Source organism: Oncorhynchus clarkii, chromosome 2 (genome assembly GCF_045791955.1).
Source record: "Oncorhynchus clarkii lewisi isolate Uvic-CL-2024 chromosome 2, UVic_Ocla_1.0, whole genome shotgun sequence".
In the NCBI taxonomy this organism is placed as follows: domain Eukaryota; kingdom Metazoa; phylum Chordata; class Actinopteri; order Salmoniformes; family Salmonidae; genus Oncorhynchus; species Oncorhynchus clarkii.
Genome location: NC_092148.1, coordinates 49,642,955 through 49,662,752, shown reverse-complemented (window position 1 = coordinate 49,662,752; position 19,798 = coordinate 49,642,955). Strand labels below are relative to the sequence as shown.

The 19,798-nt window shown below is 43.4% G+C and overlaps 1 protein-coding gene across 1 annotated transcript; it reads left to right on the top strand.

Annotated features, from left to right (window-relative positions):
- The first annotated feature begins 216 nt into the window (after nt 1-216).
- On the top strand, nt 217-14,975 carry LOC139368928 (apoptosis inhibitor 5-like). Its single transcript, XM_071108432.1, has 14 exons — nt 217-529; nt 1,400-1,561; nt 1,775-1,868; nt 2,560-2,625; nt 3,031-3,182; nt 3,600-3,806; nt 4,342-4,446; nt 4,556-4,645; nt 5,051-5,235; nt 6,925-7,018; nt 7,198-7,254; nt 7,354-7,433; nt 7,865-8,010; nt 14,344-14,975. The coding sequence occupies exons 1-14, from the start codon at nt 455-457 to the stop codon at nt 14,421-14,423; spliced, it is 1,593 nt and encodes a 530-aa protein (XP_070964533.1). The 5' UTR covers nt 217-454; the 3' UTR covers nt 14,424-14,975.
- The last annotated feature ends 4,823 nt before the right edge of the window (nt 14,976-19,798 follow it).

Genomic DNA, 19,798 nt, shown 5'->3' with positions numbered 1-19,798 from the left:
TTAATAAAATATAAAGGAGCTGTGCCAATAAATAATTATGTAAATGAACGGGCCAGTATCCCTACTTTATGTATAGGATATGTGTTTGCCATCACTGCTTTCAAATGTATTACTTCACTCGGCACTCGTAAAATGAAAACAACAGTATTTTAAGGAATATGATGAAGATTAAAATTGCAGAACGCTGATGTTGTTTGAAGCGGGCCCATGCGCATTAACGTTCTTCCTGATGTTAATTTTGGAAGCAAAGGAACGGACAGCGGGGTTTCGTTCACAGCGAGCTTACTAGAAATTTCCTCTCCCCATCCCCTTTTCCGACACACCGTACTACCAGAACGTAGTGTTGTTTACGTTTGGAGAAGTTCTGTACGAAAGGTGACGAATTGAAAGTCATATCTGTGGAATATTGTTGGTGACGTTCTCATCTCGACAACAAGCAGTCCGACGCACGCTGATGGCGGTCACTATCGAGGAGCTGTATCGTAACTATGGGATCCTTGCCGATGCTAAGCCAGAGGACCTGGGCCAGGTAAGCATCAGATGACTGGCTAGCTAATTGAAATATATTCCAGAATAGGTGCCTTTTCATATCCGGTATATCAGCAGTGGAAGCTAAATGTGAAAGTTAGGCCAACGTATTGGCTACATAGCCCGCATTGTCTGGACATGCTAACTAGCGTTAGCTTGCTAACTAGTTAAAAGGGGCCTAGCTAGCTTGGTAACGTTAGCTAACATTAATCCTGTTTCATTTCAGTGAACGTTTCCCGGCGTTTTTAGTTTAGCTTGCCAGCTATCTCGGCCATGGAACTACGCTAGCTACAGTAGTTAGTTATGTGCGAACAACTTTAACGACGGTTTTAGGTGGTAGCTAACTGAGTACTGTAGCTGGCCAATATGGTTAAATAAAGGTGAAATAAAAAATAAATAAAATATGAGTTGATTCCCACGCACAGCTGCTGCCGAAAACGTACTTATGCCATGACTCTGGCCACTTGTCACGTTGGTAAGATTTACAATGTAAAACTCAAAGGCTAACTGGCTCAGGAGGCAGCTGAGGGGAGGACGGCATATAGTAATTGCCGGAGCGAATGGCATGGCCTCAAACGCATGGAAACCATGTGTTTTCGATGTATTTGATACCATTCCGCTCCAGCCATTACCACGAGTTCGTCCCTCTCAATTAAGATGCCGCCAACATCCAGCGCTAGTTCCTACTGCTGGCAACTAGCTAACTATTATGCCAATGGCGTCAAAGATTGCATGCTTCTTTGGCAGAACTCTGTTTTCTAGTCCTCTACTGAACACTTTTGACCAAATCACTGGAAGCTTTTGAAATTCATGTTGTACAGTGATGTATCAAGCGTGTGAATGTATAAATTTGTTTCCATCTCTTCTCTAGCACAAATATGCCTATCAGGTGATCCTTGATGGTGTGAAAGGGGGTCCCAAGGAGAAGCGCTTGGCTGCACAGTTCATTCCCAAATTCTTCAGCAGTTTCCCAGAGCTGGCAGATGCGGCAATCAATGCTCAGCTTGACCTTTGTGAGGATGAAGATGTCTCGGTAAGGATTTTATCAGTGGGACTATCATTTCCATTTGGAAAATACCATTGTGCACAATGGAGTTGACAAAACATAACATGCATATACCACTATACACACTTGAATCATAAACAAAGTTAGATTTGAGAAATCAATCGATGTAGAAGTGCCTTGCCGGAGTAGTCGCGCACTATTTTTTTACCTGTTAGTTTTTCTTCTTCCTTCCTCCTGTAGATTCGGAGGCAGGCCATCAAAGAGCTCCCCCGTTTCGCAGCCGGGGAGAACATTGTCAGGGTAGCAGATATCCTGACCCAGCTTCTCCAGACCGGTACAGTACTCTTGAGCTAACCCACCTAGACTACTAATTCTTGTACGTTTCCCGGGAAAGACGCTGCGTTCCGTATTGCTGCCTTTCTCAGGTTGTCGTTCAAATGACACATTCCATTATCTAATAGTCTCACACCCGTAGGTGCAGGCCAATGGAAGGGAGAAACCACAACGTCCTTGGTATTTCACTCTGCCTGTCATTTGAACCCAAAGTTGTTACAAGCAAAAATTTGGTTACGCCCAACTTGGCCAACTCACAGAAAAAAGTCCTCCTATCCTCAGCAATATAACAGGACATGCTTCACATTCTCTACCTCTCCACATTCCTCACACTTCCCACCTGGGTGTTTCCCAGCTAGCAATCACACACTTCCCAATCCACAATGGCCCAACCTCAGCCTTCACAACAGAACCCCATCCCCTGTTACTCCACAAATGCCTACTGACCTTCCTCGCAGACTTCTGGATAGAGAGACACTGCCTCCACTCTCTCCCACTCACGTTGCCACTCCTGGGTCATCCCCTCTGCTTTGATGCTCCTACATTCCATCCCTCTAATGGGACATTATGTATGCTATGGTGGGAGTGGACATTATGTATGCTACGGTGTAGTTTGTGTCAATAGAAGATATGTGCTCTCTGTGACAGTGATGGACCAATTGTTATACTCTCTTCTACGTTGGTGCTTACAGATGATTCGGCCGAATTCAGTCAAGTGAACACAGCGCTGGTCTCGATCTTCAAGATGGACGCAAAGGGTAAGCGTCTCTTTTCTCTCATGCTTGAATTGGCTTTCAATTGTGAGAAGACGGACAACTTCACGAGTGAACAGGCAGGATAATGTGGCTCATTTTCATGTATTCATGCAAGACTCTACGAAGAAAACTGTTTTTCAGACGTTTTCATACCTGATGCTGGCTTTACTCCACGTGATCTGTTGTGTAGAACCTCGCATAACGCTTTAAGAGAGATTTGGCAGGCCTCAATCCCAAATGAAGGGGGGAAAATGGGCGTTGGATTAGAGTTAGAAGATGTAGTTTGTTGATGTGAGCATAACATGCTTCTTATTCCTCATTTGGCTCAAGAGCCCCCTCCCAAGGCTCAAGTTCTGTATAGCCTCTAAGTACTTTGTCTAGCCAACCTGTATCTCCGCTTTGCCTCAGCTACCCTGCGAGGCCTCTTCTCTCAGATCCTGCAGGGGGAGGACATAGTGAGGGAGAGGGCCATCAAGTTCCTCTCCATCAAGCTGAAGACACTGCCTGAGGACACCATGACCAAGGAGGTGGAGGACTATGTGTTCACCGAGACAAAGAAGGTCTGTTCCATATCTCTTTGCTTTTGTACAGCTATCAAAGTGAATCACCTGGAGTGATACACTCCATTCTGGGGGCTGGTTAGTAGAGCACTTTGTGAAAGGGCTGAAGTAGGATGAAGTAGAATGTGTTTTTATTACTATTATTGGCCAACTGAATACAAGATCTCCATAGGAAGGATCTGTAATCTAGTTGTGTGTTGGATGTATTTGTAACTGGTCAGCCTAACATTGACTCCTTGATCATGTTCATTAGGGCACAACGTAGCAAATGTCTTGCAAGCGAGAATTACTTTCTTATTGGATGATTCCATATAGTCCCTCCCCGTTTTAGTTGTTTTTGTTTTTGCATTGTGCCCACTGAACTTCTCAGCCCTCTGACCCACATTGACCTCTGAACCCTTCTCCCTCCAACCCCAGGTGCTGGAGGATGTGACAGGGGAGGAGTTTGTGCTGCTGATGCGCATCCTGATGGCGCTGAAGGGCCTGCAGACGGTGAATGGGCGGCAGCAGCTGGTGGAGCTGGTGGTGGAGCAGGCCTTCCTGGAGCAGGCGCTGAACCCCGCCGACCCCGACACTGTGGACCGCTTGCTGCAGTGCACGCGCCAGGCCCTGCCCCTCTTCTCCGTGAGTGATGCATACACAAGCTGACGGGTCAGGCCAGGCCCCTCTTCGCTGTTAGTGATCCGTACACTCCCAACACACACACATTATAACACACGTGCCAGGCCCTGCCTGTCTTTTCTGTGTGTGTTATAACACACACACAGGCCAAGTCATAATAATATACTTCACTTAGGGACTTATAGAGAGTGCATACAATTTCTGTGTGTGCCCCCTGTGGGACTTGAACCCACAACCTTGGCATTGCTAGTTCCACACTTTTACCAACTGAGAACTGCAATCTCACACTCACAACACACACGGTATCACCAAACACACGTACTGTCAATTGTTTTCCAATGGCTAATTACTCTCGTAATGAGAACGCTGCGTTTCAGTGTTTGTGCCGTTACCTCCCATTGTTACTTCATTCCTATTTCTGCATGTTTGTTGGTCGAGGTTCTGAACTGATTTGACCAACCACATCAAGTAGACAATCCCCACCCACCTCTTAGAACTCGTTTTCTTCTGAGACTTCAACTTTTTTTTACCCTTCCAGAAAAATGTCCATTCTTCCCGCTTTGTGACCTACTTCTGTGACCACGTCCTGCCCAACCTCAGTACCCTGACAAGTCCTGTGGCAGAGCTGGACATTCAGCAGGAGGTCAGTTACCGCCCTCCCCTGTACCGACCATACAGTGTTCAGGCAACTAGTCCTCCATGTTGGCTCCAACATGCCAGGATAATAGCATTGACATATGTTGTGTGTGTAGGTGCTAAAGCTGCTTGCTGAGATGAGTCCGTTCTGTGGGGACATGGAGAAGGTGGAGGCCAACCTCCTCATGCTGTTTGAGAAGCTGCTGGTAAGTAACAGCCTAGCTCAGCCTTCTAAGGGACTTCAATGTGCTTTCACCGTACTGCATACCCCTCTAGTACCTTCAGATGTGTCACTATTGAGGGATAGTGGTTAGGAGTTGACCAGGACACGTTAATCTGGTTTGTTTAGACTGGTAAAAGACTAATGGCCAAAACGGACCGTGCCAACGACCGCTAAAAGCAACGAGTGGCTGTCCTATCGCCTCTTAGCACAGAACATTGGGCGTCATTTTCTTTTTTGTTTACTAAAGATCCTACATGTTGAATCGCCACCGTTCGTCAACACACACGAGGTGCTCTGGTGTGCCCGGTCAATGTTTGCTGTGGTCCGTGTTGTCCTTGACTTGGCTGGTATAAGACGAACTGATCAACCCTTTCCTCCCTGTGTATAGGAGTTCATGCCGCTTCCCCCAGAGGCGGAGGGTGAGAACGGCGAGAACACGATGAGCGAGGAACCCAAGCTGCAGTTCAGCTATGTGGAGTGTCTTCTCTTCAGCTTCCACCAGCTGGGCAAGAAGCTGCCCGACTTCCTCATCGACAAGATAAATGCAGAGCGCCTCAAAGACTTCAAGATCAGGTAGAAGGAGGCTACAGATCATCAGTGCTTATCGTGCTGTCTGCCTGGCTGAATCTGCACCATATTTACAGCCATTTCTGACGTAAAAGTTATTTTACTGAAATCCTTCATTTGTTTAGGAGAAACATTCCCTATTCCCTCAACCCTTGCTCTCTTTACGTGATGCATGTATGCATCGCATGCCCGGGACTAGTATTACTCGTAGAGAGGGTTAGTTATGTAATTTACTCCAGAATGACTGTCGTTCCAGAAGGACGATTTGGACGGGATTATTTTTTTTCTCCAAACTGCCCCCTGTAATTATACATTTTTTTCCCAATAAATTGACTTGACTGAAGCCTGGAGGTTTTTATTTTAGGCGTGACAATAGTATATCAACATGTCTGTGTGGCAGGGTCACACTGATAACTCGAGCTTGGTTCCCAAGTTTCTAAACCTTTCTTTCCTATAGTGTCGCCGTAATGTGTAATGTTTGAGTCAAGGAAGTGTGATCATAATCGTTAAGATATTTTAGCGATCCGCAGTACGTCCTAAATTCACCCCCCACCAGCTTTCAGATATGCGCTGAACAGATGCATTTTAACGCTATGGATGAGAGTTATCATTTCCAATCGTTTGGGTCAGTTGTATGCTGTCATGTTGCGCGAGGCTTGGTGGTCACGGAATCAGTATGCTATTAAACAAACACTCAAACAGGAAACAGATGCAGGATCTGTCTTCTTTCTGTAGACATATTGTAGACATTGATGATTTACGAAGCCAGGCCCGTTTAACAGTTAGGCTATTAATTATAGACCTAGTTACGTTGGTTTCCTCTCTCCTCACTTAGGCAAGGCAAGGGCTGTTTTCTCACCTCTTTTCTGTTATGCACATAGCAACATAGTCTAGGAAAAGGTGGCAATTCAGCAGCACACTGAGGGAGAAAGCGCATTTGTTAAATATATTTTTGATTAGTGTTGCACCATTGTTCTTATGTAATATAACTATATACAATTTTCAGTAGCACACGTCTTAGCCTCCACAGTGGATCTGTCCACTCAGACAGGCGCGAATCAGACAGGTGTCTTATACACCATGCGATTTAAATGTATTTATAGATTATAAAAATGTTTTTGCTACCGCTCGACTGAAGAAATCTCGGCCGACCAACAGCCTGTCAACTAAATGGGGTCAGCCATACTGTAAAGGGACTTAGTCTTTGTGTTTCTTGGCAATTTAACTTTTTGTTCACAAGCTGCTGTTTTTCAACATTGGCTTGATTCTGCTGCTTCAACTGATGGCGAATAGACGCCCTAGCCTATTCAGATCCCAAATATCAGCCCCGTTACCATGGTAACCTCCAGCCCTTCAAGTAGTAGCTGAACGGTTTCTCTATTTTGGACTAAAACTCGGGTCACAAAAAATGTAATGAAATTGAGCAATATTCCGCATTACTTCTTAGTAATACATTTCTTGTTTTAGAAACATTACAAAGCATGATCATGTGTTTGTTTTTTTTTAATGTAAATATGGGGGTAAAATATTTTGTCTGGTAATTGTATTTAATCTACCTGCCACAGTGTCTGGTGGACCACAAAGTACATTTTAGGCCCTGGTCTCCACTGTAGAGTCTGGATGCCAGTAATGTTAGTCATCTTGTTTCTTTCTTCGGTCACTTTAACCCTACTTCGTCTTCTCTCCCACCTTCAGGTTACAGTACTTTGCCAGAGGGCTGCAGGTATACATTCGCCAGCTGCGAGTAGCCCTTCAAGGCAAGACGGGAGATGCATTGAAGACCGACGAGGTATGTATCGTCTCACCGGCTGTTTTGGCGCTCTGAACGAGAACTTGCCATGTTTCCTCTTGACGGTATCTCAGGAGCCGCAAAGAATCGCGCAGATTCAATCAGGAGGTCTCTGTAGACCTTGTTAACCGTGCGTTCCTTCTGTTCTAGTGTAATAGTTGTGTTGTCGTCCCTCTTAGAACAAGATCAAAGTGGTGGCTCTGAAGATCACTAACAACATCAACGTTCTGATCAAGGTGAGACGTTCATAATCGATGTGTTAAAACACTGGGTTCCGACCCTATGTAGCTAGTTGCGTCTCTTACATTCTCATTACTGTTCCCCTTTCTCTGCAGGATCTCTTCCACAACCCGCCATCGTACAAGAGCACGGTCACTCTGTCCTGGAGGCCTGTCCAGAAGGCTGAGGCTGTAGCGTAAGCCTCTCTCATGTTGTCACGGGTTATCTGGTGACCGAGAACACCTGGTTTCTGATGGAGTGTTATTAACCTTACACTCTAAAATCCAGAATGTTCAGACCTCAAAAGTAGTCTTGAGTTCACATCCCAGACCATCTTATGTAAATCCATCTCTTTTCCGCAATCTAAAAGAAATGAAAGTTATGAGTACCATGTAGGGTCCAGATTTTGTGGATGGTGTGGGGAAACATCTGACAAAAGTTGATGTTTGAGTACAATGTCCGTTTTAATGTTAATTCATGGTTGAACTGACCCGCCCACATCAATGTAAGGAAACTACCAACTTCTCAGTACAAGCACCTAGTCAGACGACTGCAAACGCAACAGTAGTGTTAGCGTTATAACCCCCAACTGACCTCTGTGACCTTTGCCCTTTGTGCCCATCACAGTCTGAAGCGCCCATCCGGGGAGGAGATGGGCACGGGCAGTACCATGAAAAAGCTTCTGTCCCCCCCGCTGCCCCGAAGGAACGCGCGACAGATATACAACCCCCCCAGCGGCAAGTACAGCGCCACCATTGGCAACTTCACCAACGGTGAGGGTGGCACTTGGGTAGCATGTTAATTAAACAGTAGAACGTTGCACAGACATTGTATCTGTTTTCTCGTTTGGTATCACCTACCTTAGTCGACTGCACTTGGTGTAACTTAATCACTCTGGGTATGAGAGTCATTTACTGAACTATAAACATGTTTGGTGCCTACTTTTTCTATCCTGTGTGTGTGTGGTGGATATTGTTCACTTCCACCTTGCATTGTGCCTAGGGTTGCAAAGGGAGGGTATATTGCTGGAAACTTTCAAAGTTGACCAGTAAATGACTAGAATTTTGGTGAATTTCAAGTTTCTTTTAAGTTTACCAGAGGACATATCAAGTGGCCTTTTGGGGAACTCCAATGATCACAGATGTCTAATTATCTCTGGGCCTCTGGGCCGTATCACATGGAAAACATATCAAATAAGGTGATTTTTAGAATGGCGTAGCTGTAAAACGTTCTATTTTACTAAATAAAGTGTTGCAGATTTAATTGAAAATAATGCCGTTGTTGATGAGATGCTTTTTTTTTTCTTCATTTAACCTTTTTATCCTACCCCCTCCTTTTTCGAACATTCTGTTAAAAATCGCGCAACTTTTCAGCGTCCTGCTACTCATGCCAGGAATATAGTATATGCATATGATTAGTATGTGTGGATAGAAAACACTCTGAAGTTTCTAAAACTGGTTAAATCACGGCTGTGACTATAACAGAGCATGTGTTTCATCGAAAAGCGCAAGAAAAACTGGTCACTGAAATCTGAAAAAAGTATCCATGCGCCCCTTTCATGGATTATTTAAAGGAACCCAAATTTAATATGGAGACGGATGCAATTCCTACAGCTTCCACACGATGTCGCCAAAAACGTCATTTTCATTGACAAAAATCCATTGAGACATTATCAATAGATCCGTGATACCATCCAGCCTACCTCAATCGATTTTGGAAGATTGAAAAATGGACACTTTTCTTTTGTAGCTGCTATTGAATACAGATCGCCCAGTGATCAATTTGATCGCTTATTAACGTTTACAAATACCTAAAGTTGGGTTATAAAAGTAGGTTGAAGTGTTTTGTCAAAGAATATAGGCAACTTATATAATTTTTAAACATGACGTTCCGTGTTGGAAGAGCTTTTTTCGTGATGCAGACAGGCTATACAAATGGATATTTTGGGCATTCATGGACGGATTTAATCGGGAAAAAGACCAATTTGTGATGTTTATGGGACATATAGGAGTGCCAACGAAGAATATCATCAAAGGTAATGAATGTTTTATATTTTATTTCTGTGTTTTTGTGTAGCGCCGGCTACGCTAATTCTTTTGTTTACGTCGCCTTCAGGCATTTTGGGGTGTTGCATGCTATCAGATAATAGCTTCTCATGCTTTCGCCGAAAAGCATTTTAAAAGTCTGACTTGTTGGCTAGATTCACAACGAGTGTAGCTTTAATTCAATACCCTACATGTATATTTTAATGAACGTTTGAGTTTTAACGAGTACATTTAGCATTTAGCGTAGCGCATTTGCATTTCCAGGTGCCTACTTGAGACGTCTGCGTCTCAAGTAGGAGCAAGAAGTTAATTAGGCAATGTTCTCTTGAACCATGTGATTTATCCACTAGAAACTCCTAAACAACATGGATACAGATGGAAAACATTTTTTTAAATGAATGCTACATATGGTGTTAGGTTCGAAATATCAGAGTAAGAACTCGGACACTATGAAAGCTTAAACTACGTTTATTCATCCCAAAGGGTTGAACAGCTGAACAGACAGACACATTTCCATTAGTGGTGTGTGTGTATATATATATATATGTATGCATGCATACACCCACCCACACACCCCAAGTTGAGGTGGAATCTCCTCCTCTCTAAACACCACATCTCTGTTGCTCGGCAGGAAATTAAGTGACGCGGGTAATAAACTGTTCCTTCTCCCTTAGCGTGACCTGATCTCAACCCCCTTCATCACTAATCCACGGTTCTTTACCCATATCAGTGCCTGCCATGTGATCGTTTTCCCTACACTCAGTACATTCCAAGCTTAATTGCACGCACCATGTACCTTCCTCCTACAGATAACCATTAACTTCTGGTATAGACACTCTATACCAGTGGTTCCCAAACTTGTTATAGTCCCGTACCACTTCAAACATTCAACCTTCCTGCTGCGTACCCCCTATAGCACCGGGGTCGGCGCACTCTCAAATGTTGTTTTTTTGGCATCATTGTAAGCCTACCACACACACTAAATGATACATTTATTAAATACATTTATTAAACATAAGAATGTGAGTTTTTGTCACAACCCGGCTCGTGGGAAGTGACAAAGAGCTCTTATAGGACCAGTGCACAAATAATAATATAATAATAATCAATAATTTTGCTCTTTATTTAGCCATATTACATAACTTTATTTGTTTATCAAATTGTGAATAACTCACCACAGGTTAATGAGAAGGGTGTGCTTGAAAGGATGCACATAACTCTGCAGTGTTGGGCTGTATTGGAGAGAGTCTGCCATTTTCCACACACAATCTGTGCCTGTATTACAGTTTCATGCTAGGTAGGGCCGAGAATCCACTCTCACATAGGTACGTGGTTGCAAAGGGCATCCGTGTCTTAATCCTGCCTTGGCAAATCGCGCTGTTATATGAGCACAGCTCAATCCAGAAATCTGGCGGTTTCTGATTTTTCATTAAATTTTCACAGAACCGTTTGTTGCAATTTTGATGAGGCGCTCTCTTGTTCAGATATCGGTAAGTGGACTGGAGGCAGGGCATGAAAGGGATAACGAATCCAGTTGTTTGTCATCCATTTCGGGAAAGTACTTGCGTAATTGCACAACCAACTCACTCAGGTGCTTCGCTATATCACATTTGACATTGTCCGTAAGCTTGAGTTAATTTGCACACAAAGAAAACATTAAATGATGGAAATAACTGTGTTGTCCTTGTTAATGCAGACAGAGAATAGCTCCAACTTCTTAATAATAGCCTCAATTTTGTCCCGCACATTGAATATGGTTGAGGAGAGTCCATGTAATCTTAGATTCAGATCATTCAGGTGAGAATTAACATCACCCAGATAGGCCAGTCGTGTGAGAAACTCGTCATCATGCAAGTGGTCAGACAAGTGAAAATTCTGGTCAGTAAAGAACTTTTAAGCTCGTCTCATTTTTTTATGTGTCAGTACTTTGCCCCTTGATAACCAGCACCCTTCTGTATGTTGTAAAAGCCTTACATGGTCGTTGCCCATATCATTGCATAGTGCAGAAAATACACGAGAGTTCAGGGGCCTTGCTTTAAAAGTTAACCAATTTTCACTGTACTGTAAAAAACGTCTTTCACGCTATCAGGCATTCCCATGGCAGCAAGAACCTCTCGGTGGATGCTGCAGTGTACCCAAGTGGTGTTGGGAGCAACTGCTTGCACGCGCGTTACCACTCCACTATGTCTCCCTGTCATGGCTTTTGCGCCATCAGTACAGACACCAACACATCGCAACCACCAAAGTCCATTTGATGTCACAAAGCTGTCCAGTACTTAAAAAATATCCTTCGAAAATTGTATTAAATATTTATTTATTTTAAATGTAATCACATTTTATTTGGTGTACCCCAGTTCGGGAATAGCTGCTCTAGCCCATAGCACTCAATATTTCAATAGGATACCTGATACTGAATCCTATTCCAAGTTTTAGGAGTCAGAACCCGGAATCCATCAATAGATAAGTTATTCAAGTATAAATCACCCAAGTTACTGCTCTATTTGTTATTGGATTTAGTAGTTCCAAATTTAGGATTTAGAGTTCCAATACTAGCCATTATTGGCAGAGATTTCAGGTTACACATCCCTCCCATTAGGCCCATCAAGCAGACCACTCCCAGACAGTGAGGGAATTGGATTATCTGGCCTGGATTTACCCCGGTGGGAGGAGTTTGCACCATGTTAAGTGATAGCATTTGTTTTGGAACTGAGCCAGGTGCTCCATTCAAAGGCACCAGTAAAGCTGTCTCAACAAGTGACGTGGACGAGATTGTGCACGTGTGGTAATGAGTAGGATTCGCATGCAAAAGTGATTGCCTTTGATCGACGGCCTTCCCAATTAAAACTAGTTTGAAAATTCAAACATGTATTTTATGGAGAAGAGATGTGCAGTACCACTCAAACGTTTGGACACGCCTACTCCAGGGTTTTTATGTATTTTACTTTTTTCTACATTGTAGAATAATAGTGAAGACATCAAAACTATGAAATAACACCCATGGAATCATGTAGTAACCAAAAAAGTGTGAAACAAATCAAAATATATTTTATATGAGATTATTCTTAGTAGCCGCCCTTTGCCTTGATGACAGCTTTGCACAGTCTTGGCATTCTCTCAACCAGCTTCATGAGGTAGTCACCTGGAATGCATTTCAATTAACAGGTGTGTTAAGTTATTTTGTGGAATTTCTTTCCTCAATGTGTTTGAGCCAATCAGTTCTGGTGGTATACAGAAGATGGCCCTATTTGGTAAAAGACCAAGTTCATATTATGGCAAGAACAGCTCAAATAAGCAAAGAGAAATGACAATCCATCATTACTTTAAGACATGAAGGTCGGTCAATCCAGAACATTTCAAGAACTTTGGACGTGCAGTCTCAAAAACCAAGCTCTATGATGAAACTGGCTCTCATGAGGACCGCCACAGGAAAAGAAAAACCCAGAGTTAGCTCTGCTGCAGAGGATAAGTTCATTTGGAGTTACCTGACTGAAATTGCAGCCCAAATAAATGCTTCAGAGTTCAAGTAACAGACACATATATCAACTGTTAATAGGAGACTATGAATCAGGCCTTCATTGTCGAATTGCTGCATAGAAACCACTACTAAAGGACACCAATAAGAAGGAAATACTTGCTTGGGCCAAGAAACACGAGTAATGGACATTAGACTGGTGGAAATCTCTCCTTTGGTTTACAGCATTCTGCAGCGATACACCATCTGCAGCGATACACCGTCTGGGCTTAGTCCCACAATCATTTGTTTTTCAACAGGACAATGACCCAACACACATCCAAGCTGTGTAAGGGCTATTTACCAAGAAGGAGAGTGCTGCAGTGCTGAATCAAATGACCTGGCCTCAACCCAATTGGGATGAGTTGGACCGCGGAGTGAAGGAAAAGCAGCCAACAAGTGCTCAGCATATGTGGGAACTCCTTCAAGACTGTTTGAAAAGCATTCCAGGTGAAGCTGGTTGAGAGAATGCCAAGAGTGTTCAAAGCTGTCAAGGCAAAGGGTGGCTATTTGAAGAAACTCAAATATAAAATATATTTTCATTTAACACTTTTTTTTTTTGGTTAGTGATTCCATATGTGTTATTTAATAGTTTGTCTTCACTATTCTACAGTGTAGAAAATTGTAAAATAAATAAACACTTGAAGTATGTGTCCAAACTTATGACTGCTACTGTATGTTTCTGGATGATCCACCATGCTGCCTTGTTGACAATATGACCGAACGGCGCAGATTCCTGTTCGTTTTGAGAAGGGCGCTCCTCCCTCATGCAGCGTTAAGACTAGGGACGCAAAAAAAACGTCATACCAGTCGGCATAGTGGATTAGAAAGTTGATGACGGCAAAAGCAAGTCAGCGTGATGGTATCCGTTGCTATGGTGATTTCAGTAAACAAAACCGTGCAAATTAACATCCGGTTGAAAACGATGCTCATGAAGATGTCAAAAGTTGAAATATTTAAACTCGGGCGGGCGAGTCCCTTCTACCTTGGCAGCTGATGGCATTCACCGCCAGCCTCAACGGTATTTACCGTCGTGCTCTCATTGAAAACAATGACATCCGGTTTGCCCTCTCTCGTACCATGAAAACGCAGCGCCGCCACTTTTGCCCATTCATGTCACGACCCATAGACGGTGCACCGCACCTCAGGTTAATAGAACTCCCTCGGTCCTAGCAAAATTCTTGCTTGAGAAATAGTTTTATTTTTTAATTCTTGACTAGTTGAGTGGAGAACTATTACAGTAAGGTATTTAATTGTTACCCAGAAAGGATTTGATATTGAGATAAATGCCTGCTCTGTGCCATTTGGCTTCAATACATTGAGTCTGGGCGGTAGTTTTTTTTCCCTGACCATGTAACCCAATTTATTTCTTACTTTTAATAGGCTGTTTGAGATATACCACATTGCCATTGTGTTTTCTCCCCTCAAACATGCTAAATTACTCAAACTAGGGACCAGTCTTTCCTGGCCAGGTCAAGCAATGTGGAAAACTCCTGGCCCTAATGAGTCCTCATACTGACCTCCTGTCTGTTGTCCCTCTGTGATTCCAGAGCAGCGCGGAGGCTTCAGGGGAGGCCGGGGACGAGGCTTCGGAGGCAGGGGAGGCAGGAGCCGAGGCCGAATCTACTGAGTCCACCGTCTCACATACACACTGGACTGCAGCACATCAGAATCCCTGCCGTAACTGAGGTGGTCTCCACGACCACTGCTCCTCAACTTGTGTCCACTTGTTATATTTTTCTCTGGCTCCAAACGCCTGTGGTAAAGGAAGTTTTTTTTTGTTTGCTGTTTTTTCCCTTCAAAGTAAATCTACTTCAAGACGACCGGGCTTCAGACTTTTCTACCTGGCGTTTCTACTCCCGACACTGTTCCCCGACGAAGCGGTTGTTCAAGTAGATCAGCGTGTTATTTTTTTTGTATCATTGTGAATGTATTTTTGTGGAACCAGAGACTGCCAAGTTGTACCTGATTTGATATTTTAGTCATGTCGGAATTTTTTTCTTTGTTTTACAAAATGGTGACGAATGCATTATTTCATTTGGATTGGCCTACTCTCTTCCCTACTTTGTATTGATCGATAATGAAGTTTATCAGAATTTTATCATAAACTTGTATTGAAGTCTCAACACCTTGACCCTTTTGTTTGTGTAACACCTTGTTAAAATAAGACTGTTACATTGGTTTTCGATGTATTCTGACTTTCTTGTTAGTAAAACTAGATTATTTCCTCCACAAAATAGGTTGTGTGATGCCCAATAGTACAGATGGTTATTAATTGCACATAGGTTGTCATTCAAACCAGACATGGCAGATTGAGGACATGGGGGCGGCCATACTTGCCCCCATGAACATAAGCAACCATTTTAAAGTTTCTCCGGCTAAATGCATTTCAGCCAATTCAAATCGCAGATTTACTTGGACTTCCGATACTTGTTCATACCTCAGTCCAACTGCACGTTCACTATCACGCGTATTTGACTGACTGGTCAAATTGCTCTCTGGGAAGTGACCTAGGAAATTAATTGACGCAGATTGTGGCAAGGGTTCGAATCGCACGTTTTTCCCTCCCCTTTGAAATGTGGATTTGCGTATGTTGTGTTTGTGTGTGGAAATAGGGACGTAGCCTACAGAAGACTAATAATACATTTAATAAGGTACTACCTCTTTCAGGCTTGGTACACAAACACACTGCTATTGCCTAATCATCATATTGCATAGGCTATATTACATGGACGGGTACTCCTAAATGTAGGATTACAATGCTTTATATGCAATCTTATAATCACCTGCTGTCACATGCGTTAAAGTGCCCGGTAGTAGTATAGGTTGCACTCCCATCATCCTACAGATGGCAGTATTAATCTAACTGATCCTTTACTTTAGGTTACTATCGGAACTCCAATCAACAATATAACCATTCATTCATAGTGTCTGCGTTATAACCTGCTAATGCATATGGGACACCTCAATTCATGATGAACCCAATTGACCCCCTTAATTCCATATGCAGCCTCGGCTTCCAGGCCAGGAGAGGCGAAAGCATGGTGGAGCCTACCCATAAGGTGATTATGCCCTCCTGGGGAGGAGACTGTAGGCTAGTAGTAGCCTACGCTATGGGGTTTTTTATTTTTTTCCTCAAGAAAAAAAAGCTTGAGAGGGCGAGGCTCAAAAACATGGCTAAAGTGTCCCGACTTGAAGTCGAACTAGGCAAGTCAGTTTAGAACAGATTCTTATTTACAATGACAGCCTAGCAACAGTGGGTTAACTGCCTTGTTCAGGGGCAGAACAGATTTTTCATCTTGTCAGCTCAGGGACTCGATCTAGCGACCTTGCAGTTACTGACCCAACGCTCTAACCACTAGGCTACCTGCCGCCCCACTGCCTTAGCAGTGTGCGCCACCTAGAATGATAATGGTAGCCCACATTAATGCTATTTGACAAATCCATAGGCCTCTGGGTTAAAAATGTTGTACGATTAACTTGCATGTTTAGACCTCATTTTTTTCCATAAAACCACATGGATGTGTGTGAAACATTAAAAATCATGTTTGTCATATAGGCGCAAAACATGAACATGTCTAACATTTGAGTAGCTAGTAGCCAAGGCAGTTGTCTCATGATATGCGGCACTTTGGGGTGGACGCCCACCTGTCTCAATGTGAGAAGACTTGAAAGACAAGATGGCGGTGTATACATTGAGCAAGAACTGCATTTTAATAAAGGAGCATTTTCTAAATTCAAAAGGGACCTTCAACTAGGAGGATATTTTTCCACGAATCGAGGACAGTATCGCTAAGGTTAGTCAAAGATTCTGTGTGACACCAAACACTAAATAACCTGGAATTCCCAGTAATGGTTACACCAGATGGGATTTAGCCAATCTAGCTAACCTCCAAGTTCCTGGTATTTGCACCATTTCGGGAAAACATGTTTGGTATGTACTGTTGTAAAATGTAGCAACACATTTTTTTCAACCAACTGAACACACCCCTTATTTTCTTTCCTTCAAATGAGCTTCACTTGCTAGGATTTGTTTAGTGAATGAGTGAACCAAATTACTTTGCTGTCAAAGGAGGATGAAAGTATCATGACCACTGTTTGCTGTAGATCGAAGATTGAACAGAACTTTTTTTTTTACATATCAAATTGGTAGTTAGTCTTGTCCGTAGCTGCAGCTACGAACTCGGGAGAGGGGAAGGTCTGAGCCATGCGTCCTCTGAAACACGACTCTGCCAAGCCACACTGCTTCTTGACACACTGCTCGCTTAACCCTGTAAGCCAGCCGCACCAAAGGATCGGAGGAAACACTGTCCAGCTGGCGACCGAAGTCAACTTGCAGGTGCCCGGGTCTGCTACAAGGCGTCGCTAGAGTGCGATGAGACAATGAAACCCTGACTGGTCAAACCCTTCCCTAACCTGGATGACACTGGGCCAATTGTGCGACGCCTCATGGGTTTCCAAACCGTGTCTAGTGATCCCTCAAGCACTGCGATTCAGTGCCTTAGACCTGTGCCACTTCGGAGCGAATAGACAATATTATGGTGATTCTTCATCCTGCCTTCAAATTCACTGTGTGGAAATATTGCTTCCACCTAACCAATCCTCAGGTCTACAGCAAACAGTGGAATTCTGCAGTTATGAGGTGAAATTGTCCCTTATACCCATTCCTCACCGTGGTGCTATGGTGTATGTAGTTTGTTACGCACGCCTCTAGAAAGAGGGAACGCAACACCCTGCTACAACCCAACTCCCCATGGTGTGAAAGAAGTATGGGACTGTAGGTGCGAGTAAGGATGACAAAAGGCAGAGAATTTACCGTTTACTAGGAATGTATTCCTTCACACGGTAATACGGGGAAAAGGGGCTGGACGGAACCAAAGTAAAGAAAGTAAATGTCAAAGCCCCCTCTCCTATCTTACCTGCCTACCCACTACTTACCTTAGCACCACCTGGTGTCCTAACCAAAATACAGCGAGTGGTCCGCCCAGGTCTTACCTTGTGCCTAGACAGTGAATATACTACGGGTATATGTATGCCCGCGGGCCTCTTGCCTAAGCACTCCCTAGGTCCCTTCCCCCCTGGGAACTAATTAAACAGAATATTAAACCATTAAAAAAAGAGAAACACAGGATATCAAATAAGCGCCATCTGACTTAGCAAAAAACTAACACAGAACATACCAAAGCTGCTCCCAGCAACAACTAACACAGTTCATACCAAATCTCTCAGCAACAACCAACATGACATAGTCATCAGCCTCCTCTCTCTCTCAGCAATCATCTCCTCTCTGAGTAACAGAACACTGGTTTATATAGCTTCAGCAGGATTTGGTAATTGAAGACAGCTGCGTCCTGACGAGGGGGTGGGGTCAGCTCTCCAATCATGAATAGGGCTGACCAATCAGCTGCTTGGGGAGAATTTCAGAAAGCCATTTCCTGCAACACACTCACAGATACACAAACTACAGCACAGAAACTGGGGAACGTAGCACGCGTAGCACACAACAAATTCAAACATAGTTTGCAATAACAAAAACCACAGAGATTAATAGTATTGTTCAGTTACATTAATTTAATTTCCTACCTAAAATACACTACATGAACAAAAGTTTGTGAACACCTGCTCGTCGAATATCTCCTTTGAAAATCATGGGCACTAATATGGAGTTGGTCCCCCCTTTGCTGCTATAATAGCCTCCACTCTTCTGGGATGCTTTCCACTAGATGTTGGAACAATGCTGCGGGGACTTGCTTCCATTCAGCCACAAGAGCCTTAGTGAGGTTGGGCTTGCAGTTCATCCCAAAGGTATTTGATGGGGTTGAGGTCAGGGCTCTGTGCCGGACAGTCAAGTTCTTACACTCCGATCTTGATAAACCATTTCTGTGCCCAGGCGCTTTGTCATGACAAGGAAGGGCCTTCCCCAAACTCTTGCCACAAAGTTGGAAGGGCGGAATCATCTAGAATGTAATTGTATACTGTAGCGTTAAGATTTTCCTTCACTGGAACTAAGGGTTCTAGCCCGATCCATGAAAAACAGCCCCAGGCTGTTATTCCTCCTCCACCAAACTTTACAGTTTGCACTATGCAGCTGTTGTTGCTCCTAGACGTTTCCACTTCACAATAACAGCACTTACAGTTCACCGGGGTAGCTTTAGCAGGGCAGACATTTGACGAACTGACTTGTTGCAAAGGGGGTATCCTATGATGGTGCCACATTAAAAGTCCCTGAGCTCTAAAGTAATTTCAAGTATTTCAATAAGCATTTCTCTACGGCTGGCCATGCTTTCCTCCTGGCTACCCCAACCCCGACCAACAGCTCCGCACCCCCCGCAGCTACTTGCCCAAGCCTCCCCAGATTCTCCTTCACCCAAATCCAGATAGCAGATGTTCTGAAAGAACTGCAAAACCTGGACCCGTACAAATCAGCTGGGCTAGACAATCTGGACCTTCTCTTTCTAAAATTATCCGCTTCCATTTTGCAACCCCTATTAGTAGTCTGTTTTTGATACCATCGATCACCACATTCTTCTGGAGAGATTGGAAACCCAAATTGGTCTACACGGACAAGTTCTGGCCTGGTTTAGATCTTATCTGTCGGAAAGATATCAGTTTGTCTCTGTGGATGGTTTGTTCTCTGACAAATCAACTTTAAATGTCAGTGTTCCTCAAGACTCTGTTTTAGGACCACTATTGTTTTCACTATATACACTGCTCAAAAAAATAAAGGGAACACTGAAATAACACATCCTAGATCTGAATGAATTAAATATTCTTCTTAAATACTTTTTTCTTTACATAGTTGAATGTGCTGACAACAAAACCACACAAAAATTATCAATGGAAATCAAATTTATCAACCCATGGAGGTCTGGATTTGGAGTCACACTCAAAATTAAAGTGGAAAACCACACTACAGGCTGATCCAACTTTGATGTAATGTCCTTAAAACAAGTCAAAATGAGGCTCAGTAGTATGGGTGGCCTCCACGTGCCTGTATGACCTCCC

Excerpts from the sequence above, each read along its gene's own strand:
- LOC139368928 (XM_071108432.1), top strand. The coding sequence starts at position 455 with ATGGCGGTCACTATCGAGGAGCTGTATCGTAACTATGGGATCCTTGCC. Across the intron at positions 1,869-2,559 it reads GACCCAGCTTCTCCAGACCG|ATGATTCGGCCGAATTCAGT; the intron begins GTACAGTACTCT and ends TGGTGCTTACAG. Across the intron at positions 3,807-4,341 it reads AGGCCCTGCCCCTCTTCTCC|AAAAATGTCCATTCTTCCCG; the intron begins GTGAGTGATGCA and ends TTACCCTTCCAG.